The 22274-nt window shown below is 35.2% G+C and overlaps 4 protein-coding genes across 5 annotated transcripts; 2 read left to right on the top strand and 2 right to left on the bottom strand.

Moving 5' to 3' along the window:
- Positions 1–4134: 4134 nt before the first annotated feature.
- LOC127129011 (uncharacterized) lies at positions 4135–5185 on the bottom strand. Its single transcript, XM_051058342.1, has 3 exons — positions 4978–5185; positions 4832–4872; positions 4135–4701 (listed from the first exon to the last, which is right to left on the bottom strand). Exon 3 carries the CDS (start codon positions 4685–4687, stop codon positions 4193–4195), a length of 495 nt encoding a protein of 164 aa, XP_050914299.1. The 5' UTR covers positions 4688–4701; positions 4832–4872; positions 4978–5185; the 3' UTR covers positions 4135–4192.
- Positions 5186–11260: 6075 nt separating this feature from the next.
- On the bottom strand, positions 11261–12519 carry LOC127130177 (uncharacterized). The gene is made up of 2 exons (XM_051059243.1): positions 11658–12519; positions 11261–11442 (listed from the first exon to the last, which is right to left on the bottom strand). The coding sequence occupies exons 1-2, from the start codon at positions 12517–12519 to the stop codon at positions 11261–11263; spliced, it is 1044 nt and encodes a 347-aa protein (XP_050915200.1).
- Positions 12520–16567: 4048 nt separating this feature from the next.
- On the top strand, positions 16568–19811 carry LOC127125961 (elongation factor G-2, mitochondrial). 2 transcript variants are annotated; one of them, XM_051054821.1, is made up of 2 exons: positions 16568–18889; positions 19625–19811. In XM_051054821.1, exon 1 carries the CDS (start codon positions 16634–16636, stop codon positions 18872–18874), a length of 2241 nt encoding a protein of 746 aa, XP_050910778.1. In that variant the 5' UTR covers positions 16568–16633; the 3' UTR covers positions 18875–18889; positions 19625–19811. The 2 variants fall into 2 exon arrangements, with proteins under 2 accessions (XP_050910778.1, XP_050910779.1); XM_051054822.1 differs by lacking the exon at positions 19625–19811 and adding an exon at positions 19365–19534.
- Positions 19812–20469: 658 nt separating this feature from the next.
- Positions 20470–22008, top strand: LOC127130176 (uncharacterized). The gene has a single exon (XM_051059241.1). It carries the CDS (start codon positions 20470–20472, stop codon positions 22006–22008), a length of 1539 nt encoding a protein of 512 aa, XP_050915198.1.
- The last annotated feature ends 266 nt before the right edge of the window (positions 22009–22274 follow it).

Raw genomic sequence — 22274 nt, 5'->3', positions numbered from 1 at the left:
ACCACTTCTCAAATTCTGGAGTACAGAGGAAGCATGACTCGAATTTAACTAGAGCAAGATGTGTTCTACCAATATATCGAGCTATTTGTTTGACAATAGTGGTTCATTGTGGATTGTATTGTCAAAAAGAAGATTGATTTTCTTGTCATAAAGACACTTTAGGAGAGCCTGAACTAATCCAAACTGTCGAGCCACGAGGTTGGGTTGATAAGAAATTAAGGTAACTTGGATCTTCGATGGGTGTAGCCTAAGGGTTATAAGTTTTGGGGTTAGAAAGGCTTCCCAAAGAAGAAGGGATTATGTCTCTTGTTTCGTGGTAGGAGATGGAAAAGGTCTTCTGAACCATGATAGGCCATACTTTCTGGCTGTAAATGGGGCCATATTCGACGTGACCAGGGAGCGTGGCGAATGGGGGGAGATTTAAGATCTTTTTCGGGACCTTCGTGGATTTGATATAAACCTTAGCAGCTTTGATGGTCTCTTTGGAAACTTTGCTTGAAGTTGCCATTGTTATTGAGAGTTTGAATAAAATATGGGGTTTGTTTTTAGTTTGTTTTTGGAAGAAGATGAAAAAGCTAAGTGCTTGAGGTTTTCAGAAAGCGTAAAAAAGAGAAATGAGTGAGAAGTGCGCCTTTTATAATGTTTTTTTGGAAGAGAAATGGTTCAAATCGGCATTAATGGTTGACAAGTGAGTGGGACACGTGTCTCTCCAGGATTACATAGTGGAACGGTGGTAATTAATGCCTAATCCCATGATCTCCTAGAGTCTAGGAAACGTGATGATTAATAAGATTTGGGTATATGCTGAAAAGACATGTTAGGAAAATGGTAATGATTGTGCGTGGACTTAGAAATATTTTTAGTAGTTTAAGGTGTTTTTCGACAGAGACGTCACCATTTGTGGTTCGACGATGGATTCAAATTCAAATAAAGGAGGGAACTTTTGTTCTTATCTAAACTGTTGAAAATACACGTGAAGCATAGTGAATAGTTACATGCATGCAAAGCATCACTTGTCTCGATTTGGTGGAGAGGCCGTTAGAAGAGGTTACTTCGATTAGTATAAATAGGAGGTCTTAGTGTTAGGATCTGGTGTGTGTTCAAGTGTGTACGAAATCTGTCAATTTTACCAAAGTATTTGTGTGCAGCGAAATAGTAAATTGAGAAATATATGTTTGATGCTACACCATTGTTTTTTACTTGAAGTAATTTAATCAATTCTTTATTTCTAGAATTGTAATTTTACCCAGAAGTTTATCTTTACTGCCATTTACTTTCGATTTACAACATTCTTTTTTCCCTCTTTCATTTTATATTTTCATTGAATCTTTTAACGAATTACTACTGGTATGAACACCGTCGAAGTGTTTATGTTCATTAGAATTCACCTTTAAAAACAATTAGCACATGTCCTAGGATCAATTTGATCGATCCTGTAAGTAACCAAATATAGTAATTTGGAAAATCAGCGGTTGCTTACCAATTTTCATGGTAAACAGTAGGGAAAATTATTTCTAACATCAACAAGTTAAAAAAAGCAATTGGGAGAGTCATTTGTCATGAAACACATTGGAGAAGCTAAACATATTCTTGGCATTAGAATCATATGTGATAGAAAAGAGAAGAAACTTTGGATGTCACAAGAATATTATATCGAAAGAGGTACTACAAAGATTGAAAATTGAAAGTTCTAAGGCAGTAAACATTCCTCTCGCTACTTATTTCAAGTTGATTTCTAATCTAAGTCCTTCAAGTGAAGATGAATCGTTTGATATGAAACATGTTCCTTATGCGTCTACTGTGGGTGGTTTGATGTATACAATGGTGTGTACAAGACCATATATAGCACATGTTGTTAGTACAGTCAGTAAATTTTTGTCAAACCCATGTAGAGAGCATTGGAATGTTGTAAAATGGATTTTAAGGTATCTTCGCGGTACTACTTCTACGAAGTTTTATTTTGGAGGAGATAAGCCTACTCTAGTGGGATACTCTGACTCTGATATAGTTGGAGATATTGATTCCAGAAAGTCTACTTTGGGCTACATGATTAAACTTACAGGGGGAGTTGTGGCTTGACAATCCAGATTGCAAAAGTGTGTAGCATTATCTACTACAGGGGTTGAGTTTATTGCAATTACCAAAGCATATAAATAGTTACTATGGTTATTTTTGCAGGAGCTTGGTTTTGTTCAAGACAAATATGTGTTATTTGTTTATAGTCAAAGCGTTATTCATCTTGGTAAGAATCCGGTTTGGCGAGGGAAATTTGAAGCTTGTTATGATATCATCAGTTTGGAGATTTCCTCCATATAGTTGTGAGGGGGAGATTTGTTGGGATTGAGCTCCCTTCTTATGTGGAGAAAGACCCAAATATGATTAGCTCATTTGTCTCACTTATTTAAGTGGGGAGAATCAATTTAGGGTTGAGAGACATTGAGAGAAATAAGGATTCAAAAGAGAGAATAGAGGAGAGAAACTCATTCTCATATTTCTACAACAAGTCTCACTAAATTGACGATGTCCGATTCGTTAACCGTCTGGTCGAGCTCAAATTTGAAGGGCATGTTCGTAGCACATGTATCTAACTTTTGATCGTTCAGAATTTCAAAACAACGACTGAGGTGAGAGTTATCTGCTTCACACTGAAGCTGTAGATTTGGAAAAAAATTCAACCTTTTGATTATTATTTATAAGCTAGTTTGCTTTGTGATTTGCGGATGTTAGCACTAGTTTGTGAATCACTTTAAGACTCTCTTGTACCCTTAATTGATTATAGTGGAGTTATTTCTTTGGTTTGGACGATAAGTGGTTTTTACTATCATATTGAGGGGTTTTTCACGTTAAAAATATTGATGTTCTTTTGTGCTTTTATTTGTTCGATTGTCGTCTTATATTTGTTGTTGATCCTCAAAGTTCTTACAAATTTGAGAAATTTTTTATCCGTTGTGTATTGGTCTATTATTGTGTCTTAATTTCTTATCAAATCAATCTCCAATATTTCTTCGATTTCAAAAAATTCTCCATCAACATGCATCAATGATGAAACTTTGGAATTGTTGGATGCACAAAACCGCTAATGCTCCCTTTCAGTTGTCAATGTTTAAAAAGGAGTGTTGCTTCATGTAGTAAGGACCCTTATGGAACTCTGTTACCAAATATTAAGTATCACATAGAAAAACAAAGTAATATGAAGGGAAATTCTCTTCTGCTATTGAATGAAAGCAAATGACCCTTTCAAACACCCTTACATCACAACTATCACATTTAAACTTGGTATGAAACATTAACCCAATTTATCTATAAAGAGAGAACATCTTAATAGAGTAAATCAACCTAATTAATAGAATAACAAAACAACTCCACTTCCTAATTCATAGGATTTATTAATAGAAATGAAAAACAAATAAAGTAAATAGCCACTGACTTCAACCGTTATTGTGTTGTATTTGAATTTGGAAGAAATAAATAATAATGAAATAGAAGAACTGGCCTGATAGAAATAGAAGAGTTTATTTCTTAGCAACATGCATTCTGATTGCTTAATCTAATTATGTGGCTACCCCTTTGGTTATTGAACAAAAATTATTATAACACTAATAACTAAAAAAACATAGAAATTAGTTCAATCAAAAAAAAAGTATTAGCCCACTTTTAAAAAGGTACTCCTAATATTATAAACATTTCAAAAAAGTCATCAACTTTATCAAACTATATTAGTTCATTTAAGAGTTAGGGGCCAAATATGTAAGTAGTAAGTTATTCAACATAGAGAATAAATTGATAAAGTTATTAAATTATAAAGGTTTATTGCAAGGGACCAAAAATGTGGAGGATTCAAAAGTAGTTGACATCAAAGTAGATCAAAATTCTAGCATGTTTGAGGGAAATTTAACTATTGAAAATACAATGTTTTTCCATATTTAAATTGAAATATTTTTCCTAACATCAGTTAACATGTTATGTCAATTTCATGAAACTTGAAGCACTTTTAGCAAAAGCAATTGACAACTTTATTGATAGGATTCACAGAGAAAACAATGCACACAATCAATTATGTCAAATTTATTTACAAAGTTGAACAAAAGAAACTGAAAGTAGAATGAAGATTTTGCAAAAGTCCAGTATGTTACACTGCAGGTGACCATTACAAGAAAACAACTCGTATATGCTCTCAACTTCCACAGTAGCCCTAATCCCAAATGTGACGTTTCTCTCGGTCATTCTTTTTTCTTCTGTTTCTCCGTTTGACCAATTCACGAATTCTCTTACCAACAGCTTCAAGAAACTCTTTGGCATTTTCAATATCACAAAGAGCATTGAAGTATTTCAGCATTTTTGGATCCATATACCGCTTCATAGTGATCAAACATATTCTGTCAGAGTGTAGCCACTTGTCATGCTTTAACTTGTCAGCATCGGAAGATGTGTCAGTTGGTTTGGCAGGCTCGTCCTCAGTGAGAGCCATGTCCACTTTAGACACGCTAAGGAAATGTTTCAGAGACTCAACCCAATCTTCATAATCAGTATTAGTTGGTTTTTCCAAGACTTTGATTTTCTCTTCAGATTCAATCCAGTCATCATAATTGGTACTAGTTCTAGTTGGTTTTTCCAAGACTTTCATTTTCTTAAAAGACTCAACCCAATCCTCATAATCGGTCCTAGTTGGCTCTTTCAACAAATTCATTTTCGTAGACAATACTGAAAAATATTCAATTTATGCCGAATTACAATTTCATAAACATTCAATTTATGACATGAGAGCAATAATATTGAAACTTCAAAGTCATGATACTCCATATATAAACTCAAGAAAGAATATAGCACTAACCTTGTTGAATGAATGAGATGAAAAGATGAAAATCTGGATAGCTGCGAAACACCAAAAAGAATATAAAGATAACAGCAATAGATTTGCATCAAGATCTACTAGTTTGTGAGTATCAGAATTCAAGAAAACGATGCAGTTGCACTTGCCTTGTCAAGAACGGGTGTTTGTTTGCTTGGGACTATTGAAGGAAAACAAGTGTGTGTCGAATGGAGAGAATGAAAACGGAAGAATGAAGGTGAATGATGAGCGTGCATCTGAATATTTCAATGTGTATGTTTCCGATACTTAGGCTAAGCTGGAAGGAAGAGAAAGAAATAAGCATAAATGAAAAGAGAGTGTGTTTGGAATTCCGTTAGTTTTCATTTTCTTTTATAAGCGGTTAAACGACGGTTGAGTCTCTTTAGGAGTTTATAATAGTCAATATGGTGGAAAAATGTAAAAGCAGATGTTCACATATATATTTATTAAAATAATATGAATACAAAGTTTTAAATTTTTTTTAGACTTGCAAAAAAAAATTAAAATAATAAAAATTTAATCTTTCAATTAATTCACCTTAATTCAACCAAATGCTACCACGGATAAGTTTATACTTTTTCAACTTTCATTTTATCCTACACTTCTCACTCTTTCACTCATCATCTCATTTTTCTTTCTCTTTTTATTTTATTATTTTATCATTTTTAATTAATTATTTTATTTTTTCCTAATTATTTTTTATATATTAAAATATTTAATTATAATATATGATTATTATATTAAATATTTATTGGTGTATGAATGTATACAATGTTGATATTTAATTTTGTTTTTAAGATAAATTTAATTAATTTTATTTATTTATTATTATTAAAAATATTAATTAATCTATTTTTAAATTTTAATAAAATTAAGAATTTATTTTATAAAATTAGGTAATACTTAATAGACATACATATAATTAACTTTTCAATCACTATAAAAAGACTATAAAAAAATATATCTATTATATTTAATTAATAATTTTTATTATTTAAAATATAAAATTCTTATTTTTAAAGGTCAAAAATTCTCTTTTTTTAAATATCATACTGTCAATAGAATATTTATTTTATTTTTTATTTTTATTTGAGACACAAAATTCTTATTTTTAAATATTAAAAAAAAAATTTACGGGTTATTATCGGCAAAATATCTATTTTATTTTAATTATTAATTATCTTTATTTGAGACACAATTTTTATTTTAATATATCAAAATTTCTCTTTTTCTCATGGACCATTATTAACAAAATACATATTTTATTTTAATTTACAATTATCTTTATTTGAGACATAAAATTCTTATTTTAAAATGTCAAAATTTCTCTTTTTCTTACATGCCAGTATCAACAAAATACATATTTTATTTTAATCAACAATTATATTTATTTGAGATACAAAATTCTTATTTTCAATTATTAAAAAAAAAAATCTTTCTTCATTCCACGAGCATTTTTTTTCTTCTTTTTTACCAATTGAGTTTATATTATCATTATTCATTTTATAATTTAAAATCTCATTTCAAACATACATGTATATTTAAATAAAATCTATCTCGTATTAAATAAATCTATCTATGCGGACGTATGTTAATATAGAGGTTATAGGCTTTTATTTTGCATGACCGACGTTAAAATGGAGATCAGAGGCTTTTATTTTGCATGAGCAACGTTCAGAGTCTCATGGGGGTTGACCTTTAAATGGAGGTCAGAGGCTTTTATTTTGCATGACCGACGTTCAGAGTCCCATGGGGGGTTGACGTTAAATGGAGGTTAGAGACTTTTATTTTGTATGATCGATGTTCAGATCCCCATGAGGGATTGACGTTAAATGGAGATCAGAGGCTTTTATTTTGCATGACCGACTATCAGAGCCCCGTGGGGGGTTAACGTTAAATAGAGGTTAGAGGCTTTTATTTTGCATGATCGATGTTCAGATCCCCATGGGAGGTTGACGTTAAATGGAGGTCGCAGACTTTTATTTTGCATGACCGACGTTCAGAGTGCCATGGGGGATTGACGTTAAATGGAGGTCAGAGACTTTTATTTTGCAAGACCTGATTGAAGTCGATTATGCAGAGACTTCAAGTGCGCTTGGACTTTAGTTAAGCCAGAGGTTTTATTAAACATTATTCGGCCGAATCCGATTATGCCAGAGACTTCAAGTGCGCTTAAACTTCAGTTAGACCAGAGATTTTATTAAACGTTATCCGACCGAAGCCGATTATGCTTCTTTGTGGAGGTCTTCGTCGTTCTCGATCCTTGCTTTTATTGGAGATAAGTCTCTGTCTGGTCTCTACTCCGACCACTACCCTACATAACTTTACAAATTTAAAAAAGAAGAGGTGTTTTCCGTCTTCACAGGAAAAACAGTAACACCCATATACTTAATGTAAATTCTAAATTAGTTTAGAAACGAAAGATACATTAGCTCGTCTTAAATAATTAAAATAATAAAAATGTTTAATTATAATATAGAGTTTCATGTGTGAAGTCCCTTGGTTTTGTTGATGATCTAGCTCGATGGTCGACTCTCAGATAAAGTACACAACTCCTTTTACGCCTCTTGGTCATTGTGACTCAACTTGCCTATCACAGCTCCTTTTACGCCTCCTTTTATGGAAGACATTATCTCAGTGAATATCAGATAAGAATCAAACCTTTCTAAGTTCACTTCCTTCTTTTGATGGTTAATGTAAGAATTACCCAAAGTTGCATCCAGTATCCGCACAAAATTTGCCAAACGTTATCACAAGAGGGTATAAATTGGATGGAAGATCAGAAAAGGAATCTGGCGCAACATCAATATCTTCATCGGTACTCTCACCTAGAGACCTTTTGAAACAAGAAACATTTGATCTCTTGACACAGTCTGGTGCTCAGCATCACAAATAATTGTCGTAATATTGGTCTCTTAAACTGCACTACATTCTCATTAGACAAATTTGCATTGCCAAAGGGGCCATAAACATTTTCAGTAGCAGTATAGCGCAGCTTCTTATTTCGGATTATCTTTGTGGAAAGAACTGTTGTTTTTTCCGTGCCTGATCGACCGAGTACAAATGTGTGCTCTTAGGGAAGGTAGTTATTTTAGGTTATTCATATGTTACCGCAAACGGAAGATTCCCAATAACATCATAACCATTATGTGTGTAATCCGATGAAATGCTGCAAAATTTCATCAACAAAGTACTCTATTTGACCATTGAGTTTCGAGCAGCAATATTTGGATCTTCTGAAACAACTAGATCAACCTCCTTGGTATTATCAGTACCAACAATCTTTGGTTTTTGGATATATGCAGTTCACTATGGAGCATTATGAAAATTCGAGTCCCTTTCCATGTGAATTGAGGTTGGCTTATCTGGAAGAGATTTATCATTTCAATATTGTCTATGCGGCCTTTGTATCGTAGGTGCAGTATGGTCAGTGTCTACATCCTTAGAAGATGGGGTCTCCAAACAAAACATCTCAACAGATGAAAATATTCCATATCGTTTTGCCCAAAATAACTGGCTGAAGCTGAACTACAAGGTACATTTATTATGTCTGCAATCCTTTGATGGCTATCATTTACTAAATTGGCATCAAATGCTCTACTGATACAAGATGTGTTGTCACCATGACGTTTGGTGTCCTGATACTTATTCATCAAGATCTGTCTACTCTCGACATTTTCAGATCATGACTTGAATTGATGCGAAGCAAATTACTGGTTTTACTGACCTCCAGTTGCACGATTTCAGAAGCTCTTCTACTAAGAGAATGTATATTACCTTCATTCATAGAACTCTAACCAGCCACCGCTGAGCGTCCATTTTCATCAGAAAACTCTTCTGCCTGGTTAGGATGTATGCACGATGAACAAGTAGCTGAACACACCTTACAATTAGCATCTGGAAAAACTTCTTCTCCACACTTCTAGCTTGCTCCTTTCGACTTCTCGCAATGGACTCGGGAGGATGAGTATCAAGCAAATCAGTCATGAGATCCAATTGATGTACCACATTATAGCATAAAGGCCCTTTACTTTGTTAATTGGACCAATGTCCTGTCTCCACCTCTTGACTCACAATTCAGTGATTGCTCGATTATCCCTGCTAACAATTTTAATCGGATACTGCTGACATCAGTGTGCTCCCCGCTTCAGTTATTTGCCTGTTTAGAACATTTTGAAAATTCAAACCATAGAAATTATAAAACGCAGCCTAAGCAGGTGAACAATTTTACTAATAAACATATGGTACAACGGTAGCAGCCGTATTCAACATAAACAGGTGGACAATCTTTTACTAATAAGCCTACATTATACAGCCGTGTGATACGGTTTAACACTTACATTATTATCACACGACAGCATAGTCACATATAACACGTGATCACCACCACAATATCACATATAACAACATTTTAATCAACACGATTACGTCGTATGTACGAGGATCACTTATCTTTTAGTTTCGGTTTGTAATAAGCAAGTTGGTATGGAATTACGGTTACGATTCGGCCCCTTCTTGCTAACAATGCTTCCACTGTTATCTTCTGATGTTGCTGTCGAGGAATTTGAAATTATCAGAAACGCGACTTAACAACCTATTGTGATGTAAACCTGTGGTTCTTGTTGACTTCGAGAAGTGTAACGATAGGAAAGCCCTACGCTCCAATTATAATTATCATCTAAAGCTTCGACTATGGCGAGATCCGTTCAGTGTAGTCAGACTTTTTAGCTCTTGCTCTTGATAGTGTGCCAAATAATCTCCTGTTTTCTTCCTCAAAGATGCATCAATGACGATTCCGGGAAGCCATTGACGGTATCCAGGTCGGATATAGGTGACTTATCTTTGAATGATGGCATTAGCAATGCGATCGACTGGTTCGGGCACCGTTTTGATGTCGATGTGACTTAATTTTCGTGATCCAAGCTCTGTGTCTTCTCAAGCCTTTGAGGAACTGTTACAGTTTTCATTCGGGCATTCTGTCCGACACTTTGTGCTCTTTTTGTCCCAATGCATCACATTTTTGTCCCAATGCATCACATCACGTCCCTATCTCCTTTTTCTCGTACATCTTTGACATATTCCTGCCCCAAGGTGGACGTCAAATGTTTTTGCTAAAAAATAATAAAAGAGTAATCTTTCTGATGCTAGTCAAAAAGGTCGTAAATACATGGTTGAAGTGTCTGTAATGGGTAATAGGTTCATGACCACCATTGTTACTGATCCAAGGTTTATGATAAACTTCATCCTTTCTATGTTATTCATCGTATAGATGTCTCTCCTTTTGGTCTTTAGGACCTTATTATTTATACGGTTACTCTCCCTCCCTATAGGATCTCAAGAGACTCTTTATTTATTTTTTATGACATAAGTAGGGTTTGATGATCATTAGGAGGATAATAGTTACAGTCGTCCCTTCAATGGATGTTATAAGACTCCATAATTTGTGGAAGAGTGTTGTAACGGATAATCTCCTAACTTCATAACCGATGATTGATCTTTGGTTAGCCCTTCTAGAATCCGATATGGATGTCTCTAAGAGCCTGCTTCTGAGATCTCTATGACCCGACCTCTTACTTTTAAGTAGCATATCGATTATATTTCAAGTACAGACCTTCATCCCTCTAAGAATCCCGGGCTATACATCAACCATATCACAATCCGGCTAATCGACATCAGGGTTCGGTCTATGTGTGTCGGTCTAAGGTTCCTACATGACCTATCTCGCCCAAAAATAGATATCTCTGCTAAGTTAGAAATTCTGGTTTCATACCTCACCCAACCAAATAGTTTTCGGGATGTACACTTAGCATTTCTCATCTTCATGTACACATTCTTCATACTAAACATGTTCTTGTTCATCATTTCATTCCAAACATTTTACATACTAACCGGGTTCTATTTTTGCTTGAGAATGGCCTTCATAATCCACGAGTAATTAGGATAGCTCTTCATATCCATCAGCCTATCTCTTTTTATATAGTAAGTGTGCACCCACTTCACCCAGAAACTATCAGCTTTACCACTTAAATTCCATAATAGTTTCATCATAGTTATGTTATTCCAAGTGTTCAACTCAATAATACTCATACCTTCATACTTCCTTGGACTCCATACCTTCTTCCAAGCAATTGGACTCTTCCTTCTAATGTATGAACCATTTGCCCACATAAAGGATCTACAAACAGCCTTAATCTTTTGAATCACATGCTTAGGAAGAGGAAAATATTACATCCAATAGTTAGCAATGGAAAAAGATACATTTTTTATAAGTTGTACTCTCCCTGCATAACTCAATAATTTATTACTCCAATGCTTGATTCTCCAAAAAATATTTTCAACAAGATTCATATAATGATGTATGGATAACTGTTTACTAGTCAGGGGAACCCCTAAGTATTTGAAAGGGAGTGGTCATTCCATAAAAGTTGTCATCTTTTTAATATCATCCTTAGTATTCTCGTCAACTCCCCCAAAGTAGATTCTACACTTTCTAGGATTTATAATCAAGCCAATTGACATAGAAAATTTATTTAAGGCTTTCATCATTAACTCTAATGACCTGTAATCTTCTCTTGCAAACATCAGCACAGCATCTGTAAAAGTCAAGTTAGTTATGTGCAACTTCTCACACTTTGCATGATGGTTAAAGTTTGGATCCCTCTGCATTTTGTGTAGCAGGCTATTAAAGTATTCCATGACGATAACAAAAATCAATGGGGACATGGGGTCCCCTTGCCTAGTCTCTCTCCTCACCTGCATCACTTTGGTATAAGTTTCATGGTCCACCTAATAAATTGATTAGGCATACCTATCTCTTTAAGGTTGCACTCCAAAACTCTCCAATCTACCATATCATAAGCTTTTTGTAGGTCCAAATGCATCATACACTTAGGAGTACCTCCCTTCCTAGTGTAGCCTTTGATCAACTCATAAGAAAGCAAAATGTGGTTGTAGATCTGTTGTCCATGGATAAAAGCAGCCTGACAAGGACTTATAATGCTACCAAGTACCTTCCCTAGTCTAGCTATAAGCACTTTGGAGATGATCTTGTACAAGATAGTACAACCAGCAATTGGCCTAAAATCTTTAATGGATGTAGCCTCGTCACTTTTAGGAATAAGTGTAACCATAGTAATATTAAAAACTTTGTACAATCTCTCATTCTCAAAGAAATTCATAACTGTTGCAATCATGTCACCTTTAATAGTCTGCCAGCTAGCTTTGAAATATCTAGCACCATAACCATCAATGCCAGGTGCCTTCATATCACCAATACCATTCAGAGCTTTTAGGATCTCTTGCTCACTGATAGGGGCAATAAGACTATGTCTTTGCTTCATGCTCAACTCATCATTATTTCTCATGGCTGCAACATCAATGTGAATCATGTTACTATCATTCTTCCCCATTAACCCTTCATAGTACTCCAACCACAACTTCCTCAATCTCAGATTATGTTGTAACTCTGATTCCATCTTCTTTATACAACATTCACATACTTTTGGGATTATGTTTGGATTTAAGTGATGCATGGAAGTAAGAGTTGTTTCCACCCCCAAACTCAACCACTCAATCTTAACCTTTTGCTTTAGGACACTCTCCTCAAGCTCATTCCATTTGATAAGGTCTTTAGTATATTTCTTGACCTCCCCAATCCTATGGTTGTTCATCTTATCATTAATGAGCTCTTTTTAGGCCTTCAAAATATCATACCTGGCTTTGAGAATATTATGATTCAAGTTCAGTAGAAGCTTACTCATATTCCTCAAGACACTTTGCAATCTTTTCAACTTTTCCCACATCTATCAAAGGTTACCTCCAGCTTTTAGTGACTTTTTCTGCATAACCTTCCACATCCATAACACAATTAATGAATTTGAAAGGATCTCTCTTAAATTGAACCTTCTCCTGATTCTTCAACCACAACAGGGCATGGTCAGACACACTGAAGCTAGCAGAAATATACCTGAACACGTCGCACGATCGAACATACAACAGAGTCATCATCGAACTTTATTTGTCCCAAAAAGAGGGAAGAGAAAATATAGATAAAACCTAAGAGAAAAGAGAAACGGATAAGAAAGTTGGTTATGCAAGGGGAAGGTATTAACACCCTTCACATTAATGGTACTCCATGGGAACCGTTTTGATTTCTATTGCTTGGATGGGTGTTGCTATCTTCATGTATCTGGAAAACAGAAAAATGGCTTAGGAAAAGAGTGCTCGAGGACCCCATGCCTATGTATCCTCATAGTGCAATAAGGAAGTCAGAGTCTCGTAATTCGTGGAACTAGAGGAAGAAAATAGAGGAAAGAAAGAGAGATGAAGAAAGTGCTCGTCAAGGATTTGCATCCTCGTATCTACATATTCTCATAGTGCAATAAGGTAGTCATAGCTCCGTAATTCGAAGGACTAAGACTGAAAGAGAGAAAGATTAGGGTGGTGTTTAAACCGAAAGGAAAGGGCTTGCGAAAGAAACTAGGACTAACGAGGCAAGGGAAGGAAAACATGAATTTGTCAAAGCAACTGGGACTAACATGACAAGGATCTTACTAAAGCAACTGGGACTAACATGGTAAGGGAAAGAAAAAGGAATGATGTTGGTCGGAAAAATAGCAAGTGTACTATTTTTACCGATGTAGTAATAAGGAGTTTTATCTCCAAGTATCGATCTCAAGGATTGCGTAGGAAATACTTATTTTATTTTGATTCTATCAGAACAAAAAGATAATGGTTTGGTTGTTTTGGAATTCTAACAATAAACACAACAAACAGTAAAATATAACTGATTAATATAAAATATGCTAGGGGAAGTGGTTGATTTAACCAGTTATGAATTCAGTCAAGATTTCCTTAATACATATGAAACATTCAATTACCTAACCTCAGAATGTTCTTCCTTAAGCCCTTAAGGAAGAAACTATTAAACTACCAATTCTTACTCAAATGTCCATTCAATTAATCATTGGTTTTAATCATAAATAATATCAAGGTTTGCGGTGGTTTACAACAGTTACTAGTCCTAGATGATGCAATCATAAACCTAATTGTGTAAAAACCCTAACAATCACAATTCTGTTATTGATAGTCATAGATCAATTTGTATTTGTCCGATACAAAAGCATAATAACATCACACAATTGAATTGAAATAAATAACATAGCAATAAGGAAATCATTTGTTCAAATTCATAACATACGATCAAATCAGGACCACCCCCTAACATAGGGGGTTTAGCCTCTCATAGTATTCAAAGAAAGCATAATGTAAAGATTAGACATTACAAAGAATTAAGAGATTTTGATCTTCAATGGTTGATGCCCTTGAATCTCGCCGTCTTCAAATCCTTCGTAGTAGCTATCTTCTCCAATGCAATGTTTTCTTTCGTCCGTCCCAAAAAAGTCCCTTCTCCTTTCTCTTCCAAGCCTTCTTATAGCTTCAGATGAATCTCCTCCAAGCAAAAGGTCCAAACTACCCTTAATGAGCAGAATCGGTTCACAAAGCAAAAGTTAAGGTTTCCAAGTTGCGCCCAACAACACGGTCGTGTGTCACCACACGGGTGCCCGTGTTGCTCTCCATGATAATTATTTTCAACACAAGCTACAGAGGCAACAACACGGGCCGTGTTCCTCCACACGGGTGCCCGTGTTAATGCACTGTTTTAAACAACACGACCGTGTGTCACCACACGGGTGCCCGTGTTGATTTCTGTTTTTCTTCTCCCATTTTGCCCTGCCTGATCAACAACACGGGCAGTGTTGTGGCACACGGGTGCCCGTGTTGACCTGCTGTTTCTTCATATTTTTGCCTTTCTGAGTATTCATAACTTCACCATTATTACTTTTAAACCTGTGCAATGGCCTGTAACAATGACACTACCAAACGAAGCATAAACAAGATCTTTTTTTGACATAAACTTGTAGTCGAATGCAATGCGATACCAAACCAACAAAACATGATAAATGACTCCGAAGCAACTAAAAACAAACATAAATCTTACCAAAGTGATGAAAATATGTCGGATTAACGGTGGGAATTCAATGGAAATGGTGACCGATCAGATGTCAGAACCAAGAAAAGGGGTATATGACCATGAAGGTGTCAACCCAAAAATTAATATAAAAGGTATATAATCATGAAGGTGTCAACCTAAATTATGGTGTGATAACCAAGAAAGGGGTGTATACAATGATGAGAGACTAGTATACTATTTATAAGAAAATTAACACATTAAACTAATGTACTTTTACACACATGCCCATTACACAAGATAACTTAGAGAACAAGCTAACTTAAACAATTGAGCATAACAAACAGGCGCAATTCGACATTGCCAATAATCCTAACATATTTCGACTACATCATGTGAACAGTCTTCGACGACATGCTAAGGTCATGTTGAATTGTCAAACCAAAAAGCTACACTTCAACCATACTAGAGTTCGATCCAATATCTCATATTGATCAAGACAATATTATAGAGCATTTTTTCAGCTACAAATCTTGTTGGTTTGGAAGGATTGACTTAAAATGAGATGGTATATTGCTAGTTGATTTGGAACAAAAGAAATGACATTATTTTTGGAGGGGCTATAACTAATATGAATGAGATTATTTTCAATATTAAGGTTCCCCAATCATAATTGTAATTTTTATGATTGACATAAAAATTATTTTCTTTGGCTTAAGCTTCTTTAACTTTTCTGATTGCGGGAGTTTTATGTAATTGGGTTCCAGCAATACTCTTTGAACAATATATACTTGTTAAAAAAAGAGTAGAAGTTTTACATAATGAGGAACCACAAAAAGCATATCAGTATAACCAACCAATTATATAACTAGCGAAACTCCAGGTCTTATATTCATTTTAAGAGAAAACTGCCAAAGGTTAAACTTGGTGGACGAGTAAATATGCTATACATCTATTATACGAAAACAAACTTTTAACAAGCCATGAGATATAAACATGTTATGAGATGACTAGACAAGTATTCAGGTTTTATATCATGCAATTTTATTTTTTATTTCACAATAGAATTTAGTTAAAATATGGTATTCAAGTCTTAAAGCTATATGAAGACGGAAATTCCCAAGCTAAAGTAAAATGAGTTAACAAATGAAAGAGCTAACAAAAAGATAATAAAACTTTCCACCTGAGGATGAGTTTGTTAAAAGAGTGATTTTGACATTTAATAACTTAAATATTCAAGTTAGAGATTTCAACTTAATAAAAATCACAATTTTTTAAAATTAGTATCTCTAAAAAATATTTTTTATGAAAAACTATTTTAAATAGGTTTTCTTAGAGATTTTTTATAAAATTTTATGATTCAAAAAGATTTATAATAAAATGATGAAACAAATTTTTAATGATGAAATACTTAAAACCATATTTTAAAATTAATTATTTAAATTAATTATTCATTTGAAGCTTTTTTTACAAAAATATTTATTAAAAACTTTTTTTAAAAATATTCCTCTATAAAAATCATTCTTTAAAAAAGCTAAAACAAAAGGACCGGAAAACTGCTTGCATAAAAAAAATTTATGACCCGCAAGATACTAGTATTTCTTTTACAAGGAAAATAAAATTAGTAATTATTTAAAAATAAAAAATTTAGGGTTTAATGTATTTTTGGTGTGTATAAAAAATTTAGGGTTTAATGTATTTTTGGTGTGTATAAAAAATTTAGGGTTTAATGTATTTTTGGTGTGTATAAAAAATTTATGCACGTAGTTTTAGTCCATGCTGTTAAACCCTAAAGTGAACCACACCACACCACCATGGCAGGCTTCTCCGCGCAACGTCTTCTTTACGCATTCTGCTCCTCCTCCGCCACAGCGGCGGGGTCCCTCATCGGTGGCACTTTCCACCCACGACAGTTTTCAGCGGGGAACGTGGCTCGCGCGACGGCGGCGAAAATTGATAAGGAGCCTTGGTGGAAGGAGTCTATGGAAAAGGTTCGCAACATTGGGATCTCAGCGCACATTGATTCCGGGAAGACAACGTTGACGGAGCGGGTACTGTTCTACACTGGTCAGATCCACAAGATGCACGAAGTTCGCGGGAAAGATGGCTGTGGTGCGAGGATGGATAGTATGGTTTTGGAGAGAAAGAAGGGAATCACCATTAAGTCTGCTGCTACTTATTGTAATTGGAAAGGCTCTAAGATCAACATAATTGACACGCCTGGTCACGTTGATTTCACCATTGAAGTCGAGAGGGCTTTGCGTGTTATTGACGGCGCCATTCTTCTTCTTTGTAGTGTTGGTGGTGTGCAAAGTCAGTCCATTACTGTTGATCGCCAAATGAGAAGATACCAAGTTCCGAGAATTGCGTTTATCAATAAGCTTGATCGAATGGGAGCTGATCCATGGAAAGTTTTAAACCAGGCTAGGTCTAAGCTTCGCCATCATACTGCTGCAGTTCAAGTTCCAATAGGTTTGGAGAATGAATTCACGGGACTTATTGATCTTGTCAAGTTAAAGGCCTACTATTTTGAAGGTCCACATGGCAATGACGTTGTCGTTAAACAAGTTCCTTCAAACATGGAAGCTTTCGTGGCCGATAAAAGACGCCAACTCATAGAAGCAGTGTCAGAGGTTGATGATATACTTGCCGAAGCTTTTCTCAGCGACGACACCATTTCAGATGCTGATCTTGACGAAGCAATTCGCAGGGCTACCATAGCTCGGAAATTTATACCGGTTTTCATGGGCAGTGCTGTCAAAAACAAGGGGGTACAACCACTTTTGGATGGTGTACTTAGTTATTTGCCATGTCCAATTGAAGTTAGAAATTATGCTCTTGACCAATCTAACAATGAAGAGAAGGTTGAGCTTACCGGAAGTCCTGATGCACCCCTTGTAGCATTGGCTTTCAAGTTGGAGCAAACACAGTCGGGACAGTTAACCTATCTAAGAATTTATGACGGCGTCATTCGTAAGGGTGGTTTTATTTTTAATGTCAACACAGGTAAGAATATTAAGATTTCTCGTCTGTTTCAAATGCATTCTGATGAAATGCATGACATTCAAGAGGCCCATGCTGGTCAAATAGTTGCGGTGTTTGGGCCGGAATGTGCATCAGGAGATACTTTTACTGATGGGTCAGTTAAGTACACAATGACTTCTATGGCTATTCCTGAACCCGTGATGTCATTAGCGGTACAACCTGTCTTGCAAGATTCTGGAGGGAAATTTTCAAAAGCTTTGAACCGTTTCCAGAGAGAGGATCCTACTTTCCGTGTTGGCTTGGATCCGGAGAGTGGGCAGACAATCATTTCTGGTATGGGAGAAATGCATTTACAGATTTATATTGAACGCATTATGATGGAGTACAACATTGCTACTTCAGTTGGAAAACCTCGTGTGAACTTCAGAGAAACTATTACTCAACGTGCTACTTTTGATTATTTACATAAGAAGCAATCCGGTGGACAAGGACAATATGCAAGGGTGATTGGTTATATTGAACCACTTCCTGGAGCTAAGTTTGAATTTGAAAACATGCTTGTTGGTCAAGCTATTCCATCAAATTTTATGCCTGCAATTGAAAAAGGCTTTAAAGAAGCTGCCAACTCTGGTGCCTTAATCGGACATCCAGTTGACAATCTCCGAGTTGTCTTGACAGATGGCGCTGCTCATGCTGTTGACTCCAGTGAACTTGCCTTTAAACTGGCTTCTATCTGTGCTTTTAGACAGTGTTACGGAGCTTCTAAACCAGTTATATTAGAACCTATCATGCTTGTTGAGTTGAAAGTACCCACAGAATTTCAAGGAGCTGTCGCTGGTGAATTGAACAAGAGAAAAGGTGTGATTGTTGGCAATGATCAAGATGGGGATGATTCTATCATTAGAGCTCATGTCCCTCTTAACAATATCTTTGGGTATTCTACAGTTCTTCGTTCGATGACACAGGGAAAGGGTGAATTCACAATGGAATATAAGGAACATTCAGCTGTTTCTCATGATGTTCAAACCCAATTGATAAACACATACAAGGGCAATAAGGCAGCTGAATGATTTGGCCTTGTTGAGGTACGCAGTCCTAAATAGAATTGTGACAACAATTTAGGGATATAGGTTTGTTTTGAAAGCATATAAAAAGTTGCTGAGTAATGTGGCTTCTATAAGATGTAAGTTATGCAACTTCAAATAAATAGAAGGTTTAAGGTATGTAGGCTTGTATGTAACATTAATTACATGAATTATATTCAATTTTAAGTTTTCGTAGATTCATTTAGTTACTCCCTCCATTCTCTTTTATAAGCAAACATTGACTTTTAGGTTCAGTAGCAGTAGTTGATTGTGAACTTCAAACTGTTATTCAAAGTGATATTCCAATTATGATGGAGAAGCAAAAATAGGTTGGTTCATATTCAATAATCAGTGTCAACTGTCAAGTCAATAGTTGAATGATTGGTTATTCTTTTTATCTTTTCAATATATGATGGTATGTTCTAATTTCATTTGCATGTGTTTCTTATTCACTGGTTTTGTATGCATCGTGTAGATTATTCGAATTTGAGTAGTGAGAATATTGAAAAAAGATAGTCGCGGAATCATGAAGAAAAACCAGTGCTGTGTCCTTTGTTGCTTCTGCTGAAACACAAGTGAATGAATATTGGAAAAGATGTTTCGTCTATGATGGCCGTGGGTTGGTTATTGCTGTGTCCTTTGTCGATTCTGATGTAACAAATTAATCAATTATTTAATTGTATTTGTGTAATTAATAAAAAAAATTGTTTAAGTAATACGTTACAATGTTTACAGATGGAAGTTATAACAAAAGTCGAGGTAAACATGCAGGCACCTAGTCTTCACTATATTCTTCCCACATGCTTTGAAGCAGAAAAACCCATGTAATTTTATAGGGGTGCGCAAAGTTTGGTTTAAAACCAAAACTGCATGTGAACCGAACCGAATTGTTTCTACGGTTCGTTAGAACCGAATCGAACCGTTTTCAATTTAATTGGTTTTGATTGAACCGAACTGAAAAATTATAATTTTGCGTTGAACTGAACTGAACTGTTTACAATTTAATTCCTCTCCTTTAATAACTGAATGCTATGTAGAAACTCAATGTACATACTAGATAGTTAAAAACACAAGATACTTGTCAATTAGAAACTTGAATTTACAAATGACTTCAATCGTCAAGATTAACATCATTTCCAAATGTTGTTGTTGTTGAAATATTAAATTTGATTTGAGCCTAATTTTATTATTTGATTTTGCACTTAATTATTTGGGCTTAATTTATATTGGGTAATGTTTCTAGAAAAGTCTGGTAGTATTTAGAGTATATAGATATTTTTTAAAATTGTAATATTTTTTAGAATACTCTTTGAATATCTAAAGTTGAGAACTCTTTAGAATTAATGTGTTTAGAGTTCTCCTTAGAGTATTATAAAAAGATATGTAATCCAACATTTTTGTATCAAGCAAAAATATAAAGTTCTTTCTTCCATAAATAATTCTCCTACCTACCAAGTCTCTATTCAAGCCTCTAATATTCCCACACATTTTTCTTAAACACAAAAAAGGTTTATTTCCAACAAAATGGCATCAGAGCTTCAAGGTCCTAAAAAAATGCGAATGGAGGTTTTCCTTTTCAAATGTCGATGCTCACAAAGAACAACTATGACAATTGGAGTATCAAGATGAAGTCGCTACTAAGAGCTCAAGATGTGTGGGATATCGTTGATAAAGGCTTCAATGAGCAAGATGAAGCCTTGCTAAGCCAAGGTGTAAAGGAGACATTGAGGGAGTCAAGAAAGAGAGACAAGAAAGTTCTCTTCCTCATTCATCAATCGGTGGATGAAGATACATTTGAGAAGATCTCCAACGCAACGACGGCCATAGAAGCATGGGACAAACTTCAAACTTGCAACAAAGGAGTGGAACAGGTGAAAAAGATTCGTCTTCAAACTCTTAGAGGTGATTTTGAACGTTTATTTATGGAAGAGTCCGAGTCAATTTCTGATTATTTTTCTCGAGTATTGGCCGTAATCAATCAACTTAAAAGAAATGGTGAAGATGTTGATGAGGTAAAAGTCATGGAGAAAATACTTCGCACTTTAAATCCAAGTTTTGACTTCATTGTTACCAACATTAAAGAAAACAAGGATTTAAAGACCATGACTATTGAGCAACTCATGGGTTCCTTAGAAGCATACGAAGAAAAACAAAAGAGAAAAATTAAACAAAAGGAGGCTATGGAGCAACTACTACAACTCAACATAAAGGAAGCAAATTATGCGAATTACAAGAGTCAAAGAGGACGAGGTTGTGGCCAAGATCGTGGGTGTGGACGAGGACATGGAGGAGAAGGAAGAGGCAGTTACAACAACTACTTTAACAATGGAGAAAGAAGTTGGAATCCACAAGCAACAAGAGGTCGTGGAAGAGGAAATTCATGGTCGAGGTGTGACAAATCACAAATCAAGTGCTTCAACTGCAACAAGATCGGTCAATATGCATCTGAGTGTAGATTCTCGAAGAAAGTTGTGGAGAAAGCTAACTTTGTAGAAGAAAAAGGCAGAGAAGAAGAAACTTTGTTGCTCGCGTGCCAAAACCAAGTTGAAGAGAAAAGAAACAAATGGTACCTCGACACCAGCACAAGCAATCACATGTGTGGCGATCGGAGCATGTTCGTAGATATCAATGAAGCGACAACTGGCAATGTCTCATTTGAAGATGACTCAAAGATACCGGTCAAAGGCAAAGGTAAAATTCTTATACGCTTAAAGAATGGGAGTCATCAATTCATATCCAATGTCTATTATGTTCCTAACATGAAGAATAATATTTTGAGCTTGGGACAATTATTAGAGAAAGGCTATGACATCCACTTGAAAGAACATAGTATTTTCTTAAGAGATTGTAGGCATAACTTGATTGCTAAGATGCCTATGTCAAATAATAGAATGTTCCTCTTGAACATTCAAAATGATGTTGCAAAGTGTCTCAAGACTTGTTATACCAACTCTTCATGGCTATGGCATCTACGATTCGGACATCTCAACTTCGATAGTCTAAAATGTTTGTCAAAAAAGGAAATGGTGAGAGGCTTGCTTAGTATAAACCACCCAGACCAACTATGTGAAGGATGTCTAGTCGGGAAGCAATTCCGGAAAAGATTTCCAAAGGAATAAACGTCAAGAGCGACAAAACCGCTAGAGCTCATACACACTGATGTCTGTGGACCAATCAATCCAAACTCTTTTGGCAAGAGTAAATACTTTCTCCTCTTTATTGATGATTATTCTAGAAAAACATGGGTTTATTTCTTGAAGGAGAAGTCAGAAGTGTTTGAAAACTTTAAGAAGTTCAAAGCCCTTGTGGAGAAAGAAAGTGGTATTTTCATTAAGGCCATGAGATCTGACCGAGGAGGAGAGTTCATTTCACATGAGTTCCAAAA

This window comes from Lathyrus oleraceus, chromosome 3 (genome assembly GCF_024323335.1).
Source record: "Lathyrus oleraceus cultivar Zhongwan6 chromosome 3, CAAS_Psat_ZW6_1.0, whole genome shotgun sequence".
NCBI lineage: Eukaryota > Viridiplantae > Streptophyta > Magnoliopsida > Fabales > Fabaceae > Lathyrus > Lathyrus oleraceus.
Note: the sequence above shows the minus strand (reverse complement) of the source record. Positions and strands in the feature narration are given on the sequence as shown.

What these genes read in the sequence shown, in the direction of transcription:
- LOC127129011 (XM_051058342.1), bottom strand. Translation starts at nt 4,687, where the DNA reads ATGAATTTGTTGAAAGAGCCAACTAGGACCGATTATGAGGATTGGGTT.
- LOC127130177 (XM_051059243.1), bottom strand. Translation starts at nt 12,519, where the DNA reads ATGAACAACCATAGGATTGGGGAGGTCAAGAAATATACTAAAGACCTT. An exon ending in GTGCAACCTTAAAGAGATAG is followed by an intron (nt 11,443 to 11,657) that starts GTATGCCTAATC and finishes TGACTTTTACAG; the next exon opens with ATGCTGTGCTGATGTTTGCA.
- LOC127125961 (XM_051054821.1), top strand. Translation starts at nt 16,634, where the DNA reads ATGGCAGGCTTCTCCGCGCAACGTCTTCTTTACGCATTCTGCTCCTCC.
- LOC127130176 (XM_051059241.1), top strand. Translation starts at nt 20,470, where the DNA reads ATGTCGATGCTCACAAAGAACAACTATGACAATTGGAGTATCAAGATG.